The sequence below is a fragment of the Balaenoptera musculus genome, chromosome 2 (assembly GCF_009873245.2).
Source record: "Balaenoptera musculus isolate JJ_BM4_2016_0621 chromosome 2, mBalMus1.pri.v3, whole genome shotgun sequence".
Lineage (NCBI taxonomy): Eukaryota > Metazoa > Chordata > Mammalia > Artiodactyla > Balaenopteridae > Balaenoptera > Balaenoptera musculus.
The window spans coordinates 174,355,169-174,380,160 of record NC_045786.1 but is presented as its reverse complement, the minus strand read 5'-3'; the positions used below and the strand labels follow the sequence as shown (position 1 = coordinate 174,380,160).

General features: G+C 43.2%; 1 protein-coding gene across 4 annotated transcripts in view; it reads right to left on the bottom strand.

The window, feature by feature from the left end:
- TDRD9 (tudor domain containing 9) overlaps positions 1-11,877 on the bottom strand; it is a 75,227-nt gene extending 63,350 nt beyond the window's left edge. For 2 of the 4 annotated variants that reach the window (XM_036844120.1, XM_036844123.1), the window contains exons 1-3: positions 11,522-11,872; positions 9,630-9,794; positions 3,509-3,612 (exon numbers count right to left, since the gene is read on the bottom strand). In XM_036844120.1, coding sequence (XP_036700015.1) covers positions 3,509-3,612; positions 9,630-9,794; positions 11,522-11,581 — 329 coding nt within the window. In that variant the 5' untranslated portion in view covers positions 11,582-11,872. Of the gene's footprint in view, positions 1-3,508; positions 3,613-9,629; positions 9,795-11,521 lie in introns of all 4 variants that reach the window. The other 2 variants (XM_036844124.1, XM_036844122.1) reach the window with 2 other exon arrangements.
- Between the last annotated feature and the right edge of the window lie 13,115 nt (positions 11,878-24,992).

Here is a 24,992-nt window from a genome sequence, read left to right as displayed (position 1 = left end):
AAAAAGAATATATATATATATACGAATCACTTTGCTGTACACCTGAAACTAACACAACACTGTAAATCAACTATACTTCAATAAAATAAATAAATAATACATTTCCAGATACAGCCACTGAAAAGACTTAGAAGCAATGACAGACACCCCAGCAGCAATGAGCACACTTAGAATCCAAATGTTTTCTAAAAACATTCCTCACTACAAGAATCAGTTCCTTGGAGAAATGATTCTTGGTCTAGTGCAGGGAAAGAACACGGTGAATGGCCTGGAACACCTTGTGCCAGAAAGCAAATAAATGCCCCAAAACTAAGGAAGTCGTGTCAAATAATACAGGAGCCAACTTACCAAAGGCTCCCACTGGCCAAATTTTGGACAATTGATTGTTAAAAAAATAAAACTGATTATAATTAACTTTGACACTTTAAATAAATAAAATCCATGAGTCTCAAGAGAATGAGAAGACAAACCACAGACCAAGAGGAAACATTTGCAAAACACATACATGATAAAAAGACCTGTTATCCTAGATATATATATAATGCTCTTAGAACTCAACAATAGGAATATGAACAATCCAAGTAAAAAATGGGCAAAAGCCCTGAAAAGACACATCACCAAATAAGACACACAGATGTCAAATAAACCTATGAAAAGATGCTCCACAACATATGTCATCAGGGAAATGCAAATTAAAACAAGATACCATTGCATACCTATTAGAACTGTCAGAACACTGACAGCACCAAATGCTGGTGAGGATGTGGAGCAACAGGAACTCTTGTTCATTGCTGGTGGGAACGCGAAACAGTGCAGCCACTTGGGAGCACAATTTCGCAGTTTCTTACAAAACTAAACATACTCTTACCATATGATCTAACAAATGCGCTCATTGGTATTTACTCACATGAAATGAAAACTTACATCCACACAAAAACCTGCACTTGGATGTTTATAGTGGCTTTATTCACAATTGCCAAAACTTGAAAGCAACCAAGATGTCCTTCAGTAGGCGAACAGATAAACAGACGGTGGTGCATCCAGATGATGAAATACGATTCGGCACTAAAAAGCCCTGAAAAGACATGGAGGAACTTTAACTGCTTATTTCTAAGTGAAAGAAGCCAATCTGGAAGCTGCAATATGTACGATTCCAACTCTATGACATTCTGGAAAAGGCAAAACCATGGAGACAGTAAAAGGTCAGTGATTGCCAGAGGTTATGGAGGAGGAAGGGATGAACAGGTCAAACACAGAGGATTTCTAGGAATCTTTAGGGTTAAGAGTGAACCCTAAACTATAGTCTCTGAGTGATAATGATGTGTCAATTGTAACAAATGTGCTACTCTGGTAGGAGACTTGATAGGAGGGGAGGCTGTGCATCTGTAGGAGAGGGGGTATACAGGAACTATTTGTACTTTCTGCTCAATTTTGCCTTGAACCTAAAACTGCTCTAAAAAATAAAATCTATTTAAAAGGAAAAAAAAAATCCACGAGTCCACTGTGACATGAAAAGAGAGAGAGGTAAGGAGAAAAGAGGCAGGGTAATAAAAGGAAAATGCCTCTTTATAGAACAATCTCAGAGAATAGTAAGAACAAGTGATAAAATCAGAACCTCACTAATGTACCAATGACCCAGGCGAGAGCATCAGTGGATACTATTGGATGAAAGGTCGCTGGGCAGCACCCAAGCCACCACCATTCAGACTCCCTGAGTCCACTGAGCCTCAAGCAAGATCAATGAAAAGACAGCCACACCTATTCACAGCAGTCAAACCACAGGAAAAAGACAAGGAATGAGGCTGAAAGTTAACCAGGCAAAGGCAGATTTACCTACAAGGAACAGCTGAACCAAAAGGTAACCTCTCACCATAATAAGAGAAGCCAGAAGACTATGGGAAAATATCATAAAATATTGAAAGACAATAAAAAATGGGTGCATTTAATATATGTAAATTATATCTCAATAAAGTTACTTAAATTAAGAAATTAGAAAAAGTAAAAAAAGGAAAGTCTAAGATGAAAGAATGATGAATAAAATGATATATATTTGAGTAAAGCCAAACACACTGATCATATTAAAAAAAACAAAAAAACTGTGGGAGCTTAAAAACAGAGCTGCATGTAAGTTGGATTTTCCAACTCATGTGTCAAGCACTACTCAAGGCCCCCGACATACGGAGATCCTGGCACATCCCTGACCCCATCACTGGAGAAACGGTGGAGTCAGAATCCGAACACACGAAAGTGAAATGTCTGGCAGGAAATCTATTCTGAAGGCGCAGAATACAGCCACCTCACTGCAAGGTACTGTTCACCAGTAATGTAAGACAATGAATACCTTGACACTTTCTGTATGTTTATGTTACACAAATAACAACTAAAAGACGAGAAATACCATGTCTGTGTGTGTCTAGGGCCTATAAGAGAACAGCTTTCCCAGCAACCGAGTGCTGGTTACTATGAGGAGGTGGAATCTATATTCTGTTTGTTGTCCCAATATATAAATGGTATTTATGAGCTGTAGCCAAATGAGCACATTAAAAGGTCTTCATATGGTATAATATTTTGAAAATTAAAGACTCTAACTACCACTTGTAACCTAAAATTGTCCTTAAGGGAAAATAAATATGTTCTAGGTTTCAAAGAGCCAGCTAAATGAAAAAACGTCTGGATTACAATGGGAAACTGCTTAGAATCGGGAATATATCTTTACAGTAAACGGAAACAAAGGCAAAGAAAGGCTTTCAACAGTTTCTCCTAATATGGTCCTTTAAGTTTTACCTTAGGACTCTGAGTGACTTGACTGACATGACTTCCTTTTTTTTTTTTTTTTTAAGATTTTTATTAGCTTTTGGTTTTATCTATTTTTAAATTTATTTATTTATTTATTTTTGGCTGTGTTGGGTCTTCGTTGCTGTGCACGGGCTTTCTCTAGTTGCGGCGAGCGGGGGCTACTCTTCGTTGCGGTGTGCGGGCTTCTCATTGCGGTGGCTTCTCTTGCTGCGGAGCATGGGCTCTAGGCGCCCGGGCTTCAGTAGTTGTGGCACATGGGCTCAGTAAGTTGTCGCTCACGGGCTCTAGAGCGCAGGCTCAGTAGTTGTGGCTCACAGGCTTAGTTGCTCCGTGGCATGTGGGATCTTCCTGGACCAGGGCTCGAACCCATGTCCCCTGCACTGGCAGGCGGATTCCCAACCACTGTGCCACCAGGGAAGCCCTGACATGACTTCTGCGTGTCTGGAAAAACTATTCTATCTTCAGGCTGCAGTTTCTAGCTTTAAACACAGTCAGTCCTAAACTGTTCTTAGCATGATTTTAACTACTTTAAAATAAAAGTTTCCAGTAAAAAAATTTGCAAGATACTGACTTTATTTTAAAACATACACAGTGACTACTGAAACAGTATCTACAGTTACTATTATAAAAACAGTAAAAAGCTTCAAAACGAATAAAGATTTCTTAATTCTCAGATACATTCAAGTACACTGCCAAGTGGAGCATCTCTTACCCACTCTCCTTCATGTCCAAGCCATCAAACATCTGAATGAGGGAGACAGCGACTTCATAGATGTCCTTGGTTATCACTGGCTCCTCCAAGAGGTGAGGGGAAAGCTAGAAAGAGGAAGAGGAAAAGCCAAAACAGGATCACCAAGGAAACTCTGGGGTCGGATGGGTGACCCGTGAGTTTACCACCATAACAAATACCCCGAATAAACATGGCAAAACTGGTTTGCAGCCAGTATCTGGTGCCTGCTAAGCATCAAGCCCTTCTCAAGGCCTGACACCCACGGCACACACGTCGCGGGAGCAACAGAGGAGTCAGGGTCCACACATACAGAAGCGAGACCTCTGGCGGGAAATCTATTCCTAAAACAAAGAAAAAGTTGCTCCAAATGCCGGTGGAGCCAGGAAGAGCTTCTGGTCAGAGCCAATGCTCATGCCCTCGACCTCAGAGAGCCTGAGGACTGCACCAGCATCACGTGGAAAGTAGCCCTAAAAATCACAAGTACCAGGAAAAGGCAACAGCCCATCTGTATCTGCCAATTTACAGTAATAATATAACCATGTCATATTATAGCTACCAAGGTTTTTGAGGGGGTCCCTAGACTACTTTTAATTGTGCATTAAAACAAAGCCACATGGAGCCCCGTTCCTTTAAACTTGCCCTTCAGGTGCTTCTCTGGAACACTGGGGTTCAACCACATCCACAGACCCCCTGGTGAGGTTAGAATTACCAGTCTGAGCTGAGAGCGTTCACAGGACCAAGGCCATCACTGCGTATCTCTCCAGAATATTCAGCATTACGTTATGTTATTGTTGCCATAGAATCTATTTTATAGCCATACTGAGTTTTTTCACCAAGAATAAGACAGCTTTTTTGTTTATTTAATAATTTTACTTACCAAGTACTGTATGCAAGACGCAACATTTGATTTTGTGAAGAACAGATCAGAAGACTTCAGGAGAAACTCCTTTTCCAATTTTTACTTAGAGTAAATTAAGTCAGCTAGTATTCAAATAATCCATGTTTCATTAGAATTACAATTCTACTAATATAAGTATGACAAATTGACTTTTATTTAATCAATAATTTTGAATAAGCATTCTTGACATTCAACCTTTAAATAATTTTCTACTTTACCCAAACAATAACCAGTATTTACCATAACACAACGACACAAAAAAGAAGTAGAAGAAAAGGTATACTTTTCACAAACTCCAACAGTAGATCCAAACCCATCAAGAATTGTTTTCCTACAAGCAAGCTGCGGGAAAAGCATGACATCAGTTCACAAGTGATTTCACTGAGTTCTAGAATACAAGCCCAGAGAATATTTTTTGAACACACTGCTAAGATACCAAACATAGCCCTGCTTTCTCCAAGCCAGACTTGACACAGGTGACAAAGGACATAACACCAGTCACAGCCCACCCATCCACTTGTTGAACCCATCCCCTTCTGTTTGCGGAGAGGAAACCAGGAGGAGACACGACAGACAAGCGTCCGCATTCCCGGAGGGCACGGTGTGGCCAGGCAGCGGAGTGAAGTGCACTGCAGAGGGCGTGCTCAGTCGGGAGCAGGACCGTGGAGGGAAGCGCGGCTATCCACACAGGCGGGGCCAGGGTAGCTCCAGTCAGCCCGCCCACCGGTGCCCAGTGTTCAGCGACCATGATGTTTCTGTTCCAAGCTGAGGCCCCGGAGCCCCGCCTGTCTGCCTCCATCCCAGTCGGCCTGTCCGGGAAGGAACCCGCCCCAACCATCCTCCCAAATCCCCTTCAAATGGATTACAGCAAAACCAAGCAGAGTTCTAGAACCGTGATGCTCTAGGGTGGTGGAGCGTGCTCCAAAAAGAACCCACGGGGAGGCCTGGGGAGTGGGCCATGCTCTGCTGCTGGACCAGGCTGCAGATCACGGGTGGCCACAATTCATCCCAGTGCGCGATTACATTTTACGTCCTTTCCTACGGGCCGGTTCTGTGAGGGTTTTTTGGCAATTAAAAAAAAAGTTGAAAATGAAGCATGAAAAGCGCTCTTCAAAGGACACTGAAAGTAACAGCCAGAGTTGGTAACAGAAAGACCAGGAGGGCATCATGGGACCCAAGGGAAGGGTGAGTTTCAAGAAAATCAAAGTGGCCAACAGTGTCAAATATTAGAGGGCTCAGGGGGTGTAGGGCCGAGTGCTCTGGACTTCACAAGGCGGTTACTAGTGACACTGGGGGGTGCAGGCTTGGCTGAGAGGCGGCAGTGAGTGGGGGGGCGGGGGGTAGAGAAGTGGGCACTGGGAGTTCAAAGTCTGGCAAAAGCTATGAGAAACAGGGCACCTAACGTGGGTGTCTTTTAAGATGAAAGAGACTCAGCGCTGTTTAAATGTGGAAAAGATGCTAGGAAAGACACGGAGAGGAGGGCAGTGAATCAGACGAGGCCCCTAAGGAGGTGGGAAGGGATGAGACAACCACAGGGTGGAGAGGCCACTGCTCTGGAGGAGGAGGACCTTCTCCCTCGCAACACGGACAGCGTGCTGAGTAATCACACGACAGCACGACTAATCACGGTAATAAAACTGTGATTTTAACAAAGGCCCTCTGACTCCAAAAATTATAATAGAATCCACATAAAGCACCTTTTCTGTAAGGCTTAAAATTAATACGGAGTTAAATCTTGAGTATCAGTTCATTGAAACCCTAAGTGACACCGATCAGGACAGCACTGGGGCCAGGTGTCCTCTAGCAGGTGAACACGATGCACCCATCCGCCACCAGGGCCCACACGGGCTCGGGGCACGTGCCCAGGCCAGACCCCACTCCTCAGCACATTCACAAGGAATGCAACACAAAACACACATCAACAGAAGTCAATCAGACATTGGCCAGGTGAAAAGACTAGTAAAGCATTATTACTCTCATATTCCAAAATGGGTCAGACAAGGCACAATGTTTAAATGTTACAAATACGGGCCCTCTCCCCTCCACCTTGAATACGGGCTGCACTTAGAGAGACTTGTTTCCAACCACGGAGTCCAGTAAGAAAAGGAAAGAATGTCTCTCCTTACCCTGTTCATAACCTTAGGGGGGTGACAGACAATAAACAAACAAACTAACCTAATATATATATACACATATATATGGAAAAAGAAAAGGAGGGCAGAGTCACATTACAAGGGAGCAGCCTGGTAACCACCACCGGGGCCAGGAGATCCGGGCCGCGTCACCAGCGATGAGCCGTTTTGCTGGTCACGATGTGACGGAACAACACTTCACTCCGGTGCTCTTCCTCCCCCAAACTCACAGCCCCGGTCTACTCATGAGAAAAACATCAGAAGAATTCCAGTAGTGGGGCACCCTACAAAATACCTGGCCGGTTCTCCTAAAAATCGCCAAGGTCATCAAAAATAAGAGAAGTCTGAGAAACTGTCACAGCCCAGGGGAACCTAAGGAGACATGACAGCTAAACACAATGTGGGATCCTAGAGCAGAAAAAGAACATTAGGGAAAACCAGTGAAATCCAAACAAACTCAAGTTCAGCTAATAGGAACGTACCAGTGTTAGTTTCTTAGTTCTGACAGGTTTGGGGTTTTTTCTGAAGTGCTACAAAGTGAATGTTAACTGTAGACTCTAGGTGATGGACACATGGGTGTTCACTACAAAATTTCTTTCAACTTTTCTGTTTTGAAATACTGTCATTTTAAAAGCTGGGAGAGGACTTCCCTGGTGGCGCAGTGGTTAAGAACTCGCCTGCCAATGAAGGGGACACGGGTTTTGAGTCCTGGTCTGGGAAGATCCCACATGCCACGGGGCAACTAAGCCCACGCACCACAACTACTGAACCTGCGCTCTAGAGCCCACGAGCCACAACTACTGAGCCTGCGTGCCACAACTACCAAGGCTGCGTGCCACAACTACCGAAGCCCACGCGCCTAGAGCCCGTGCTCTGCAACAAGAGAAGCCACTGCAGTGAGAGGTCCGCGCACCACAACAGAGAGTAGCCCCGCTCACCGCAACTAAAGCCCATGTGCAGCAACAAAGACCCAATGCAGCCAAAAATAAATAAACTAATTAATTAATTTTTTTTAAAAAATTAAAAGCTGGGAGAAAAAAAAGAAGTGCTACGTTCTAATGGCCATCACTGGCCTCCCTCTGACATAATTAGATTTGACAAAATATATCTTCTAATGAGGTGAACCCTAGTCGGCCAACTCATTGTAGTAGAGACTGTTTAACATTACAGATTTCTTTTTTTTTTTTGGCCGAGCTGCGTGGCATGCGGGATCTTAGTTCCCCAACCAGGGATCAAACCCATGTCCCCTACATTGGGAGCCCAGAGTCTTAACCACTGGACCACCAGGGAAGTCCCTACAGATGTTTTTAATAAAAGTCAAACTCTTATACAGAGCAATTTGGCAACATCCATCAAAATTCCAAATGCACACATCCTCTGACCCACTTCCAGGAAGGCACAACCTACACAGGGGTCCTCGAAAGAGGTGTTTTACTCCCATCCCAGGGATGTCCAGAAACATTTTGGGTTGTCACAGGGGAGTGGGGATGGGAAGGAGCCCTACTCGCATCTGGTGGGTCAAGGCCAGCAGAGCTATTAAATATCAAGCATCCTACAATGCACAGGACAGCCCCCACCATACAGGATTACCTGGCCCAAAATATCAATTGTTCTGAGGCTAAGAAACCCTGGCCTACAAGATATACCTTCACATGAACAAAGATGTTCTCTTTAGCACTGTTTTTAATAAGAAAAGATAAGAAACACTGGAGATTAGTTAAATAAAGAATAATCTTTACTACATGCACCCCAACATTCATAGCAGCACTATTCACAATAGCCAAGGCATGGAAGCAACCTAAATGTCCATCGACAGATGAATGGATAAAGATACGGTACATATATACAATGGAATAATACTCAGCCATAGAAAAGAATGAAATCATGCCATTTGCAGCAACATGGATGGACCTAGAGATTATCATACTAAGTGAAGTAAGTCAGACAGAGAAAGACAAATACCATATGATATCTCTTACATGTGGAATCTAAAATATGATACAAATGAACTTATTTGCAAAAAGACTCAGAGACATAGAAAACAAACTTCTGGTTACCAAAGGGGAAAAGGGGTGGGGGAGAGTTAAATGAGGAGTTTGGGATTAGCAGATACCAACTACTACATATAAAATACATAAACAGTTAAGGTCCTACTGTATAGCACAGGGAACTATATTCAATACCCTGTAATAAACCATAATGGAAAAGAATATGAAAAATATATACACACACACAATATATATATAACCGAATCACTTTGCTGTACACCAGAAACTAACACAACATTGTAAATCAACCATACTTCAATTTAAAAAGAAGAATAATCTTTATATTTATATTCACATAAAAGAATGTTATGTTGCTCTAAAAAGGGAATGAAGAAACTATATGACATGTAAAAAATGTGAAAAGGTAAGTGAAAAAAAACAAGATGCACATAGAATAGAATGCTATCATTCTGTAAAAAAGAGAAACAATACATCCATATTTGCTTGTAAATATGGAAAGATGCAAAGAAATTAATGACAATAATTTAGTGGGGGAACTGGGCAGACAGAGGACAGGAGTAGGAAGGAGATATTTTATACCTGCATATACTCTTCGATCTTCAAATCCTATAAATGTATTACCCACGTGAAAACAACTGTAAATCAACTGCAACTTTTCATAAGAATATATTATCACACACTGTTCCCACAATGCAATCCTCCTTCAGTTTAGAGCAATACAACTTACATTAGAAAATTTAATTTAACAGAAATAAAATTACCTCTACCCTCAGCTGAATCTACAATTTTGTAGCTGACCAAAAGCTGACATTTTATCCTTCAACATCAATAAAGTATAAAACCAGTTTGAATAATTTTCACCGGGATATACAATGTGAGTGCTTATCATGCTCACAGTTTAGGACAACAAACCCCGGAGTTCCCTTCCTCTTATTCTTCGCCAGTCCCATTCCACACCATCTCTCTGCTCCAATTTTAAGCCTTGCAATTGTAGCTAATAAATGCAGGTTTGATCAAATACAAAAGTACATTCACTGTAAAAGAAACAATGCATTCCAACATACCCTGCTATGATGAATGTGCTCCAAATCATTAAGATAATACTCCTCAACTGAATAGGGCTTTCCTTCCACTTCAAAAATATAAGCAGGGTTCATCTTGTTCTGAACAGGAACAGCAAAGTAATCTGCAAACTCTTTACAGTTGATGGTGGCCGACATCAGGACTACCTACAGAGTAAGAGAAACCATTAAAACAGACAAAATGATGATGATAATAATAACTGAAATGAAATACTTTTACAATTCCAGGCTTGTCTTCTGTTTTAATAATTTTCAAAACTTTAACTGAATACTTTGATTTGATCTCCAGTGTAATTCAAATTATTACAGTTTAAAGAATGCTCAGAGATGCCAATTTTTAAATTTCTCTTCAATTGCTTTATCAAGTGAGAAACTACATTTCTCCAATAAAGCTAAATTACAACTATTAACCTAAAAGGACACTTTGCATCAGAAAGCTAACTTAAGGGCTTCCCTGGTGGCGCAGTGGTTAAGAATCCGCCTGCCAATGCAGGGGACACGGGTTCGAGCCCTGGTCCGGGAAGATCCCACAGGCTGCGGAGCAACTAAACTCGTGCGCCACAACTACTGAGCCTGCGCTCTAGAGCCCACGAGCCACAACTACTGAGCCCACGTGCCACAACTACTGAAGCCCGCGTGCCTAGAGCCCGTGCTCCGCAACAAGAGAAGCCACCACAATGAGGAGCCCGCGCACTGCAACAAAGAGTAGCCCCTGCTCACCACAACTAGAGAAAACCTGCACACAGCAACAAAAACCCAACACAGCCAAAAATAAATAAATTTATTAAAAAAAAAAAAAAAAAGAAAGGTCCAGATTCCGGGGACTTCCCTGGCAGTCCAGTGGTTAAGACTCCACGTTTCCTATGCAGGGGGCACAGGTTCAATCCCTGGTCAGGGAACTGAGATCCCACATGCCCCATGGCATGGCCAAAAAAAAGAAAAAGAAAGGTCCGGACTTGTTGAACAACCTTCAATGTCATCTTTAAGATTCAAAAAAAGGAATGAAATAGCCAAATTCTCTCATTCATTTTATAGTCATCTCAAGCAATAAGACAACTTATTGCAAATTGCGGGTTCCATTTAGTCAGCACCCACCAGGTGAGACTGTGAGCGTCCTAAGGTAGATGTCCCTACCTTGGGGCAGGGTGGGAATGTCTCCCTAAACGGACAGAGAAATGAAACACTTGAAGACAAAATATGTCATGATTTAGAGGGCATCTGTTTTCCAATAACAGCAAATCCTTCCATAGTTCCTTTATATAATGAATGACATGCACCCAATCACTGCTGCTTCTGAAAGACTCCTACTTAGCATGGCTGGATTGACCTATGTCTAAACTGCATAATAATTACAAACCTTTTGCTATTTTGGCCTAGTTCACTTCTTTGCCCTTTTTGTTCAAATAGAATGTAAGCAATGTTTACCATTGCCACGGACTTTCAGTTAGCTCCTAACTCAAGTCTCCTATAATAACAGTGCATATAACTATTCTCAAACTTCAATGTGACTCAGTGCTACTTTTAAAACAGAGATTACAGATATAGTCACACACCCTCAGATTATGGTACCTATTCAACCAAAAGCAGTGCTCTAATACCCAGCATTTCATTAGAGTCAACTATTATCAGATCATTTTCTGCAGCCTGGAGAATATTTTACAATTTAATGCAACATAATAACCAAAAAGGACTCCACAGTCTGATCATACGAGAACGCCCTTTAGCCAGCTTCCTAGCAAGGTCTGGAGGGCTACACAAGACAATGAATTTTAAGAGTCACTGCTTTCAACCGTTTCTATTAAAATAAAGAGAAACAAAACTAAATAATAAATCTTAACCCTAAATATTTCAGTTACTCATGAAATCAACTTTACCTTCACAAAACGTGAATTTGTTCTTAGAAGTTTGCGGACGACCAACAACAGGAAATCCATTTCTTCAGTTCGCTCATGTACCTGCAAAATAGAAAGGGGGCACCCCACGTGGGAAGGCACACGGCACCGCTGAGTGACCGGAGGGAAAGGGGTTCAACGGTGCGCCTAGGGGCCTGGGGACTAAGTCTCTGCGCTAAACGCCGTCCCTCAGGAAACTATCACTCCTGGTTAAGAGGAAGCAAAGAACGGCGGCCCACAAACCAGAGAGCACACACAAGAGGCGTGTGCGTCACTGTGCCCCCCAGCCCCCCGTGCTTCTCTGTAGGGCCCTACTGGCATCTGGACAGAGGAATGTTTAGCACTCTCAGCCCTGCCCACTGTGACAACACAAAGCGTCCCACCACCGAGGAGCAGCAGACCAGCCTCCCTCTGCCGCTCCCGGCCCACAGCACCCCTCTGCATGGGCGTATTTACACTACTACTTCAGCAAGGGAGTGCAGGGCGGTGGCTATGCCCGGGCAGCAGTGCCCCCTGCCTGGCAGGCTGGAGCTCACAGGGTGGGCTCGGGAAGAGCTGGCTCAGTCAGGAACAGGTAGCGCAGGGCTGGGTGAGGAGCTGAGGGCAATAGGAAGCCCCGCGGTAGCACCCGGGGAAATGGGGCTGCGGGGTCCCCCGGGGGCCTGCTGCTCAGACAGCGCCCTCCTGGCCGAGCCACCCCGAGGGCCTGCCCCGAACCAGCCAACACCCAGGGCTAAGTCACGTGTGGCCATTTCTCTACACTTAGTCGGGCTCCCCAAGGCACAAGGGGACAGCAGATTCTACTCTGGGACATTTCTCTGCCCAAGTGGAGAGATTAACTACTGAGTCTGAAAGAGGGGGCTCCCTTCTCCTCCAGGCGAAAGGCTCCATTGTTTATTCTCTAGCCGGCTCCTTCCCGGCCGCACTTCCCACTGAAGCAGGTATGGACAGAAAGAGTACAGAGAAAAGAAAAAAAAACCAGCAGCTGGAAAGTATTTAACGTTCCTGCATAACGGCTGGAAACCCTAACAGACACCTTATTAATCTAACTCTCATTTCGTTCTATCACCAAACCCCAGAGCACTTCCTCAACACAAACATCCTGCCTCGCGTACTTAAGCAAGAAAAATAAAGGCTGTGCTCAGGCAAGAGCCCCAAAGTGACCTCTCCTTAGCGCTGAGACTCCCCTGGCCTCCACACCACCACTACAGCCTCCAGAGCTCTGACTTCACACAACCCGGCTTCTCCCAGTTGCTGGAGGCCGGGCTGCCTCCCCCTCCTGCCCTGAGGACCCCACTCACCCCGTATCCCAGGATGCCCACAGTCCTCTCCCTGCCCCAGGCCCTTCTGCGTTGCCCATAATTACACATATCTCAGTAGATATGTGTCTCCCCAGCAGAGTGGCTGAGAGCAGAAACTACAACTTCTGCATCTTTACAACCTCAGCACCTAATGAGGCAAGTACTCAAAAAATGTTTACTAAACGAATGATTCACCTGAAGCTAGTTTATTCTTTTTCAAGAGCTAAGAAGTTAAGGACATGATCATTCCATTTTCAACTGCCTGGCCATCTTCAACTTCTTAGATTTCTTTTGAAATTCAAATCATCCTGAACAATAGGAACAAAATTCTTTGTAAAACTGAAACTTCAGGTCTATCCAACCCATTAATTTGTTAAGCAAATAGTTATTAGAGCACCTACGAGGAGCTGGGGACACGGTGGTAGAGCAGGAAGCTGCTCGTGTAACCGAGTGACGAGGCGCTCCCCTGTAGGACAAGCTCCTGCACAGTGTAGCCGACTTGCGTTCAGCTACCATCATGCAGCTTCAGGAAGGAATGCACCCAGTAACGCAGTGTGCATGGGCACGTCCACGCCACTCAGGCGTGTGTGTGCAAAGACACCTCCTAACACAGTCAGAGAGTTGCTGGATCTACAGAAATAAATGGAGGCAAGAGAAGTAGAGCTCTGGAGTGAACTACCCCACAACACCATGCTATCTGGAGGCCTCAGTAAAAGGCTCAGCAACAAACGGTAACTAATGTGGACTTTATAATACCACCTTTGGGCATACTGCCTAAGTTTGAATTTCATCACTACCTAAAGACACTCAAAACTGCCAAAAGTCATAAAGAAAAATTATGAACCATACTGCACATCACACTGTATTGCAAAGAATAACAACATATTTTCCACCTTTTTTTACTCTCCCAAACAACCAACAGTAATTTAAAACCAAGTAAATGTACACAGGCTAGTAAATGCACCCACTCAGCTTTACCTGCAGTATCAATGGAAGAAATTGTCACATACTGAGGTGTGGGGAAGTCATTCTGCCTTATACATGACATGCCTGGACTTTATGCTAATTAGAACAGCCTTGTTTTGTGGCCTGTCACACAGGCATTGTGCATCTGCTTTAACCATTAAAGAAGAGAATGCATTTAAACATAAAAATGGAGTGACTATGGTTCAGGCATCCAGAATGGAGCCGGGTGGCCCTTGTGGATGTGGTTTCAGACACGTTCCTGCATCACTTGGAACCTGAATTTTCTGAACTGTATCAGACTCAAGGACACCTTCAGCCATTCTCAATACAGTATCTGCCAGCAGCTGCCAACTGCAACCTTACGGTCTCAAGGTCTCCGCTTATAATTATGCAACCATTTCAGACCCCAACCAATGCTTGCTTAACTAGCACCCTTACTTCTCTCCAGCTCCAATCCTAATTCTCAACAAACAACTTGTATTTTTCAGTTTTTGCCTTTATAAGCCCCCCATTTTGTAGTCCAGCAGAACACAGTTCAAGTGCTTCTTTAATCTGTGTGTCCCAGGCTATAGTCCTCAGTTTGGCTCAAATAACACTCTTTTCTATTCCTATTATAGATTGTTTACTGATTATTTCCATTGACAGTATGTTTCGGTATTATACTGATCACACACATATCAAGAGAATGGAGAGACCTTTCCCTAAAGGGCTGCTCAGGGGGTTTCATTCCAGCCTCTATCAGGTACTCCAGCCCCACCTCACAGTCTCCCACTAATCCTATTTATTTGCTGATGTTTCTAATGCCACAAGAAATAAGTAAAGCTTCTCAAGGCATAATTACTGATGAGGTTTAAAACTCAAGAGTTAGGGGTAGAGGCATTTCCAAAGCTCCTTGGAAAACTGTTTGAACACAGCATCTCCCCACCTCAAAAAACTCTATAAACAAAATCAGGAATTCCCTGGTGGTCCAGTGGTTAGGACTCGGCGCTTTCACTGCAGAGGGCGCAGGTTCAACCCCTGGTCAGGAAACTAAGATCCCACGAGCCGCATTGCGCGGCCTAAATAGAACAGAATAGAATCAAATCAAAATCAATTAAATATTCCATCCTTACTGAGAAAAGTCGAGAAAGCTAAGACTGGCACAAAGACAGGGTTCACAATACTTTATTAGAGTTTTTTTAGAAAAGTGAATAGATCAATATCATCTATTTACTTTATTCATTTTCTTAAAAGATATTATGGTCCTTGTTTTACTAGATGGAAAGTATCTGTAAGGCACTAAAAATACCTACAGACAATTAAAGTTCTTTTAATTGTCTGATGTGGCTAACACTCTAAACCAAGGTCAGCAGCCTTTCCCTGTAAAAGGCCAGAGGGCAAATACTTCCAGCTTCACGGAACATATGGTCCTGTCCCAACTACTCATCTCTTCTGTAGAACACCAGCAATCGTAAACAAAGAGCAAAACTGTGTGCCGATAAAACTTTACTTACAAAAACAGGGGCCAACTTTGGCCTGAGGGCTGTAGTCTGCCAACCCCTGCTCTAAACAAGGAATCTTTTCACAGTCCTCAACATCCCCACCCACATTTGGGAAGTAAGAGCAAAGTATAAAAACAGAAAATCAACATTCTAAGTAGAATAAGCAGATATAGACCCAAAGTACTTTTTGACACGTTACAAGTAACTTGCACTGTGCTCTCTTATCAAATAGGAACATGAACATAAGAGCAGAGCACTTACTTCATCAATGAAGACATGCGTGAATTCCATCAAACTCTTGGCACTAACTATTTTCTGAAGCAGCACGCCGGTTGTCATATAAATTAACTTGGTATCTTCTGTTGCTATTTTCTCCAACCCTACCTAAAATTGGGGAAGGAAAAAAGAAAGGAGAAAATTTTCAGTTTAAATGGTTCACATTTAACTACCAAAAAATGCTATGTTCATTTCATAATGAAGGTAAGAAAGGGAAAAAAAATTATCGTATATCACAAAAAATATAGGGCCTAAATTAAAACTGAAATTCTCAAGTTGATTTTTCTTCCTTCTTCTTCTTCTTTTTTGGTGATGGGGGAAGAGATTGGCCTATCTAGTCGTACTTCCCATATCATTTTTATGTTAAAATGATTATGTATGAAGACATCTTCAACATAAAGATATAATTAATAGATAAAATTTTATAAAAGTCATTCTCAAGTCTGAGCATTCTCACTTCTTTTCTATTCAACTGAGAAAGAAACTAAAGTTATCAATAGTTTCAAGAACTTCAGAGATTCACTGTTTTTAAAATTATGCCATAATTCTTCTCTATAAGCAACTGATTTCATTTTCTTTTCCAGCAGAAAATAATCACATCTTATCATCAACTTACATAAAATAAAAAATTAACAAAGAGGGACTTCCCTGGTGGTCCAGTGGTTAAGACTCTGCGCTTCCGACACAGGGGGCGTGGGTTCAATCCCTGGTCGAGGAACTAAGATCCCACATGCCATGTGGCATGACCAAAAAATAAATTAAAAGAAAAAATTAACCAAGAGCGAGATGGCTCCCTCTCTCAGTCTCACCTGATAGCCCACCAGACCACCCAGGGCCCAGGCGCGCTCTCTACTGATCCACCTGGCGATGCTGCTGGCCCCGATCTTCCGCGGCTGGGTGACCACAATGTTGCAGTAGGTAGAGCGTTGGAGGTAATGATCCAAGATATACTGCGGGAGCTGAGTACTTTTACCACTACCAGTGGCACCGTGTATGATTACCACAGAATTACTTTCTATCAAAGAAACGACCTAGGATTTAAAAAAAAAAAAAACCTTCACAATTGCCACAAATTTAACAATGATGTAATAAAGTATTACCTATGATCCAAAAGCTTTATCTCAGGAAGACTTTCAGAATTTATTTTCTTTTCATCCTTAAAAGTTAAATTATTACCTAACCACCTAAGCATCACAAACGAGAGAAAGAAGGTTACTAACGGTTGCTGAATTTGAAACCAATTTGACCACTGTGAACAATAACTAATTGCCACAGAAATTCAGGCCAAGTTCACTGAGCCCTATGTCTCAATTTCTTCGTCTATAAATATGAAAACACCAAAATGAATTTCTATAGCTCTTGCTAAGTCTAAATTTCTATTATTTTAAAATTTTGTAATGAACCTCCGTGTAATTCTACTGAGAAACATGAAAACACAGCTGTTATTACACTCAAGTGGCTTTAAATTCTCATTTGAAACTCTTCAGACACATTTTTAAACAATTAACTTCTACTGTTCCACGTACAGACCGTACGGAGCAGCTCTAGAACGCCAACCCAATTTCTCCCCACCACCCCCCACCTCCACCCTAAACATGCGTAAGCTCTTATCACTCTAGCAATTGCTGTGGTCAGGGAATACAAATTAATTTGAATATTGGCCTCTTAAAAATTAATAAAGTATATCTACTCTACAAAAGCTGCATGATTCGATCTAAAGCAAAATAAAAATTAAATTTAGAACATTTACAGTTTAGTCTTATCTATAACCACTTCTTCCACTAGTATAGTTAATTAAGGTTTCAATACGCTTACTTTTACCCATGTTTAATAACATGTAACTAATTAAAAGTGTAATCATCCTGCTGCTATACTGCCCAACATTGTTCTTAAAATAATGTATCAATGACTGATCAATCACCAGGCAAACAAACCAGGCAGAGTGTAAAGAAAACCCAGTGGAATGCTAGAGAAGACTGCGGCTGAGGGCATTATTTGCTTTCTAAAAAGTCTGGGCAGTGGGTATTTCAAGAAGCAGCTCTCCTGGGGCCCAGCAGGTGTTTACTCACACTTATTTCAGAGCAGGGAAGACTAGATGAATAATTAAATATGAGGAGATGAGCTCAGGGGAAGGCTGAACAAATGAAGCACAGCCGAAAGGAAGGCCATCAACACGCTTATTACACAAAACCACCTCCCCGGGGTGCCTGCCCAGCACCTCATCACTTTCAGACCAGAAACCAAGGGCTGGGTCGCCGGCATTTAGTCAAACAACAAAATTACATTATGACAAAAATAATTTTACCTCTTCCTTACATCGATTTATAGGCAAATCAGGATATTTATAAGTTGTCTCTGGGATGCACATCACATTGCTTGATTTAGCTAAAGGTGGCCTTGGACCTGGATTCAGACAAAACAAATACAATGCTATTTCTTATATGAAAAAAGACAAGGTAGACAACCTACTGTTTTATCTATATATACAGCAAGCTGTACACACACACAAATACACATTCTACAGGCTAACGCTGTGAGCAGGGTAATTAGAAAATTCCCTTAGCACCCACTGCTAATAACTTATACAAGCTGAGCACCACCTTACCCTCCGTGAGAGCAATCAGTGCTGTAGGCTCAGCACTACCTGCTAAGATAAAAGATCTGCAGAGCACAGTACTCATCACTTGACAATGGCACAAAAATGATTAGCTTAAAGAACAAACTTTTACTTGAAATTTCACACCAATTTGTTAAGTGTTCATTCCTTGCTACTAAAATACATCAGTAGTAGACAACCAAACACCCTAAGGATACCTTGGGAACAAGCACCCTGGAAGGGACAACTTTACTCTGACAAAGACACACCTTGGGGGGCTTCCCTGGTGGCGCAGTGGTTGACAGTCCGCCTGCCAATGCAGGGGACGTGGGTTCGATCCCTGCTCTGGGAAGATCCCACATGCCGCGGAGCAACTAAACCCGTGCGCCACAACTACTGAGCCTGCGCTCTAGAGCCTGTGAGCCACAACTACTGAGCCCGCATTGCCGCGGAGCAACTAAACCCGTGCGCCACAACTACTGAGCCTGCGCTCTAGAGCCTGTGAGCCACAACTACTGAGCCCGCATGCCACAACTACTGAAGCCCGCGCACCTAGAGCCCGTGCTCCACAATGAGAAAAGCCACCGCAATGAGAAGCCCGTGCGCTGCAACGAAGAGTAGCCCCCGCTCACTGCAAGTAGAGAAGGCCCGTAAGCAGCAACAAAGACCCAACACAGCCAAAAATAAATAAATAAAATAAAATAAATTTATTACTTAAAGAAAAAAAGAAAGACACACCCTGGGGAGCTCTGCCCAGCCCTGTTACTGAACATCCTCCTGTACATACACGCACTACACTCCGGATGCCACAAACTCTTGACAAATCATCAAAATTCACAGGATACAGACTTCTATTGGGAAGGAAGTTTGACTTCCAAAGTAAACTTTGAAAGCTTCCCTGTCTCTCCCAACTCAGCACTGAGCTGGCTCCCTCCCCAGGTCTCCCCTCAATGCCCCCCTCCCTGTTCCTCCCAGCCCTTCGCTTCTCTGCCCCAGCCTCTCCCTCTGTTCTGCCATCACCCTTCCCACTTGACACACGTGTCCATGCTTTGCTTTTGCTCTCCTACATTTTCCCCTACACATACTCTCAGTTTCAAAATCGGTCTAACTATATAATTAAAATATGGCTATTTTCCTACAGTTGAATCAAGATGTGCAGTACTTGTTCTGAATTTTAAGAACAGAGGAGACCGTTCTGATCTCTCTCAAAGCAAAAACAGCTTCTCTTTGGAAGCAGAGTTCCTTCTAGGGCATCGCGGCACTGACTTCGGGGGAAAGTTCTCTAAGTCCTGCCCTCAACAGCTTTCTAACCTTCTAGTCTCCTCACTACTGACCGCCAAACTCCAAAGCGTGCATTTCTGTCCACTCTCACATCTCACTCTCCTTCCGTTGCTCCACTTAGCTTTTAAGAAACACAATCACTGACGCTGTCCTGTGTTCCCACTGGTATACTTGCGCTCAATCTCACCCCTTCCAGAAGCACTCTCAGCTAAAAAGCCCTTTAATTTAACCATACTACCTTCAAAACATGTAGCAAAACTCAACGTGTGGGACTTCCCTGGTGGCGCAGTGGTTAAGAATCCGCCTGCCAAGGCAGGGAACAGGGGTTCAAGCCCTGGTCTGGGAAGATCCCACATGCCACGGAGCAACTAAGCCCGTGCGCCACAACTACTGAGCTTGCGCTCCAGAGCCCACGAGCCACAGCTACTGAGCCCACGTGCCACAACTACTGAAGTCCTCGCGCCTAGAGCCCGTGCTCCACAACAAGAGAAGCCACCGCAATGAGAAGCCCGCGCACCGCAACCGAGAGTAGCCCCCGCTCGCCGCAACTGCAGAAAGCCCGTGTGCAACAACAAAGACCCAACGCAGCCAAAAATAAATTAAAAAAAAAAAACAAAAAAAAACTCAATGTGTGAACAGTTCCTAACTTACAAATGGTTCCAAGATTTTATTAAATTATTTAGAATTCTAAATGATGGCTGGGTACCCAGGCCAGTCTACAAATGCAAGGACTGAGATGATATATGCATAAATAGGGAAAAAATAGCGACCTTCCCATTCTTGGTGTTGGTAGGCTTATCAATCAATAATAGGCCTTCTTAACACAAAAGGAAGGGATGAGACTCCAAACAAACGAGGAGAGACAGAGGGAGGAGCTCCTGAGCTGTGACACCGCTGGGAGACGCAGTGACAGGGAGTGGGACGCAGGGTGAGAGGGACAAGGCCTGCACGGGGAAGAGAGGTGACACAGACTCTTTAGAAAGACAGAAAGGCAGCAGCTGTATTTTTTGCTCAGAACCTGCACCCGTGGCTCACGGTGCTGCTAAACGAGCCACCACTTTGACAACACTGATGTGACTTACATTCCTTGATTACACACATTTTGAAGGTTGCTGCTTAAAGACAGAAATGCTACAAGAAAAGAATTGCAGAAGTCCTAACTGTATTGTCTAAACCACAGCCCTCTCTCTGTTTAACAGGAAACACAGGCTGACATTTTTAGGTCACTGGCTGCAGCCAACCGAGCGTAAATCAAGTCCAGCCTCCACATCCACCGCCAGAGGGAAGACAGGAAGCAAAAGACATGTTCACGGCTGTGCAGCTCTTTCACCTGTGCAGCAGCAACCAAATCAAAGGAGGAGGCCAGGAAAATAATACAGGTAAGTTCTCAAAGAAAAGAAAATGGGTAATTTAACGCAAATCAACAAACCACATACAGCAAAGTGTAATCCAAAAGTGATATGAGAAGTACCTCAACCTCAAATTTTATTTTCCTGTTATCTCTTTATCCAAGGTTATTAACATTAAAATATCTCACATGAACTGGAAAAAACTGGAAACCATGAAAATTGCTAGTTTCTCAAATATAAAATCTAACCAAAAAAATTCAGGAGTCAGGGTTCCAAACAGTGTATAATGGATTTTAACTGGAGAACATAATAACATTTCTTATCATAAAATCTAGACACTGTATACTACAGAAAATAAGTTTAATTACTACATTGCTCATTTAAGCATAAAATTAAATCTTCAAAATAATTACATATCACTTTCTCCAAGTATGGGTTGGTATTCCAAATACAAAATTAAACTTAATTTGAATATTTCCCTTCTCAGTTATTGAAAACTCCATACAGGCCATTCTCTTAAACTCAAAAGAAAAGCTATCAAAGGGATGGAAACAACCACCAAAAATATCACCAAATTAAAAGGGAGGTAGCACTGTGGCAGTTAATCACAACTAAGGACACCATCCCAGGACAAATTCAAAACTGCTATATGAAAACAACAGAAACCCTGCAGGAGTCCACAGCTTGGAACCAAGGTCAAGCTGTTCAGAAATGCTACTAAATCTCAATTTTTAAAAAATGATTTACTTTAAACTATATAAAATATTCTAATGTAATTCACAGAAATTCACGGAATGTGCGTTCTTGGATTTCTACTTAGAAATAATTTTTTAAAACAGTTATATAGATGAAATAACACCTGTATCACGCCAAAAGCAAAGGTATTTTTTTAATTATTATTTTTTAATTTATTATTTATTTATTATTTATTTATTTATTTTTTTGGCTGCATTGGGTCTTCGTTGCAGTACATGGGCTTCTCACTGCGGTGGCTTCTCTTGTTGCAGAGCACGGGCTCTAGGCACACGGGCTTCAGTAGTTGTGGCATGTGGGCTCAGTAGTTGTGGCTTGCGGGCTCCAGAGCGCAGGCTCAGTAGTTGTGGCTCACGGGCTTAGTTGCTCCGCAGCATGTGGGACCTTCCCAGACCAGGGCTCGAATCCATGTCCCCTGCTGGCAGGCGAATTCTTAACCACTGCGCCACCAGGGAAGCCCCAGCAAAGGTATTTTGAATCAAAGTATTTTAAACTGGATATAACAAAATTTTCATGTTGAAACCTTGGGGCTGGACTGGAATTAGAGGTACCAGTGCAATCTCACAGTTTTAATGTAAATAGAAAGAATAGGGATAGAAACAGCTGTGTGTACACACACACACACACACACACACACACACACACACGAGAACCTCATCTCTTCCCCACAGGCACTGCCGCACTTCAAAGCATGGAGTGGCACCTCCTGCCTCCCGTGGCCCCTCTCCTCCCTCACATCCCCATCCGTGCATCACCTGGTCACTCACATATACAAACCTCAAGCACACCACTGCTGGTCCTGGAGCATGCCATAGGGATTGCCACTGTGTGGAGGTGGCTAGATTACAAATGAGTGCCTGCAAGTGCAAGTGTCTGCTCTTGTAACTTTTGATTTGGATTCATATTTGAAACTGCTATTTGCTTTCTCTGTCCATGGCATCTTAATATATTTGGAGCTTTTCACTAGGCAGTCACATAGCTTTGAGTGCACTTGGAGGATTCACTCAACGACCAATGTTTATCAAGGTGTGTGCCAGGGACGGTGTGAAGCAATGAGAATATAAGTTAAAAAGACCTGGTCCCGCCCCTTACAGAGATTATCATTTAATCATGTAGTTACACAAATAAATGCTTTTGGAGGTAAATGCTCTGAAAGATAAACTCTCTGGGGACTTAGGACAAGGGTTTCTGACTTGAGCTGGGGTATCAGGAAAGTAACAATTGAGCTTGGAGCTGAAGGATGAATAGATGTTACAGAAGTTACCTAGACAGTTTGGGGATCAGGGGAGGGGAAAATGTGTGCAGAGGGCCTGTAATAGGAGAAAGCCTGGGGTGTGGGTGGGCAGGGTCAGTTGGAGACTGAATAACAGCCCTCCACAGAGACCCTCACCCTCCTCTTCAGAACATGTGGTGACTGTGCTGCATCACATGGTGAAAGGAACTTTACAGATTAAGCTGAGGAGCTTGAGGTGGAGGGGCTGTGTGGGTGGGTCTGGTGTAATCGCAGGGCTCTTAGCGGAGTCAGTCGTAGATGTGAGGACAGAAGCCGGAGTGAAACAAGGAGGGGGCAGTGAGCCAGGGAGTGCGGGCGGCTTCTCGAAGCTGAAGAGGTGGGGAATGGGTTCTTCCCCAGAGCCTCCAGAAGGAACCAGCTGTGCAGACCTCTGGATCTTAGCCCACACTGCTTTTGGACCTCTGACGTTCAGAGCTGTAAGAGAATACCGTAAGTGTGTGTTGTTTTAAGCTACTAAGGTTGGGATCACGTGTCACAGGAGCAGTAGAGGACGAATGCGGTTGTGTTGGATGAGGCTGGATGAGATATAGGCCCAACTGGTGACAGGGCCTGGGGCCGTGACTAAGAATTTTAGCTTTAATACTCAGAGCAAGGGGAAGCTGTTGAAGGTTCTCGGTTCACCTTGGCATGAGTGTGTGCGGGTGGGGGAATGTCGAGGGGTGAGGTCAGTGTTTGGAGAAGACCGCTCTGGTAATTCTGGAGAGACTGGACTGGTGGGGGCCAGCATGGACATGAGGAGAAGTCCAGGCGAGACTGGATGGGGACTGACGACTGGGGTGACGGCATAGAGTGGGGAGCCGGTCGTGGGATGGCCGGACAGGACCAGGTGATGCACGGATGGGGATGTGAGGGAGGAGAGGGGCCGCAGGAAGCAGGAGGTGCCGCTCCATGCTTTGAAGTGCGGCAGTGCCTGTGGGGAAGAGATGAGGTTCTCTCGTGTGTGTGTGTGTGTGTGTGTGTGTGTGTGTGTGTGTGTGTGTGTGTGTGTGTGTGTGTGTGTGTGTGTACACACAGCTATTTCTATCCCTATTCTATTTACATTAAAACTGTGAGATCGCACTGGTACCTCTAATTCCAGTCCAGCCCCAAGGTTTCAACATGAAAATTTTGTTATATCCAGTTTAAAATACTTTGATTCAAAATACCTTTGCTGGGGCTTCCCTGGTGGCGCAGTGGTTAAGAATCCGCCTGCCAGCAGGGGACATGGATTCGAGCCCTGGTCCGGGAAGATCCCACATACTGTGGAGCAACTAAGCCCGTAACAAGAAGGATCACATCATCAAGAGTCATCTGAAAACTAACACACTTCCCCAAAAGGAAATATTAAATGACAGATGTCTTTCCACAATAACACATAGCTATTTCAGGCTTCTATCAAAGTCCACACACTCCCCTACACAGATAAAAATCACCAGGCCTCTGTTCACTGGCATTTAAGAGACTTCTAAGGCTTCCCATAAATAAGCAACGATGCAATAAATGTTCTTACACGTACTACGTTGTACTTTTCTTAGAATAAGTAAATATTGAATCAAAGGACACACTATCACTTTGAACTATCACTTCTGGTAATAAGGTACTGGGCTGTTCACACAAATATTCCTTCTGAGGACAACTAAAGATGCTAGATGAAATATACAAACATCATCTTTAAAAAACCGAAAGCTTGGCAAGAGAGAGAGGAAACACCAGGCCAAAGTCTATAGTAAGCCAAGAACACAGAGAGGAAGACAAAGAATTCAAAGCTGCTTCTGCCTTAGGAGAAAGATAAACAATGAGAAATTAACCTGCATATACTAGAGTGACCAAAAAAATGAAAAATACAAAACTGCATGAGAGAGTGGGGCATAGATAATGGCTCAGAATTTTCCAGAATTGATGAAGGATACCAATATTTTATATTGTCAAGAAGCCCAAATAAATACCAAGAAGAATAAGGATTAGTATACTTTTACGTATGGACTATATTTCATAATTTTCAAAAAGGCTGGAAAATATTACTCTAACCCCAACTTCTGTCCCTAAGTCCCAGCATAAGTACACAGGGTAGAAAGAAAGGAGGCAGAACTTCCTGACTAGGAAGTCAGGTAGGAAGTTTGTGACGGATAACCTTTTATAAAGCAAAAAAATCAAAAACTTACTTCTGTCATATGAAT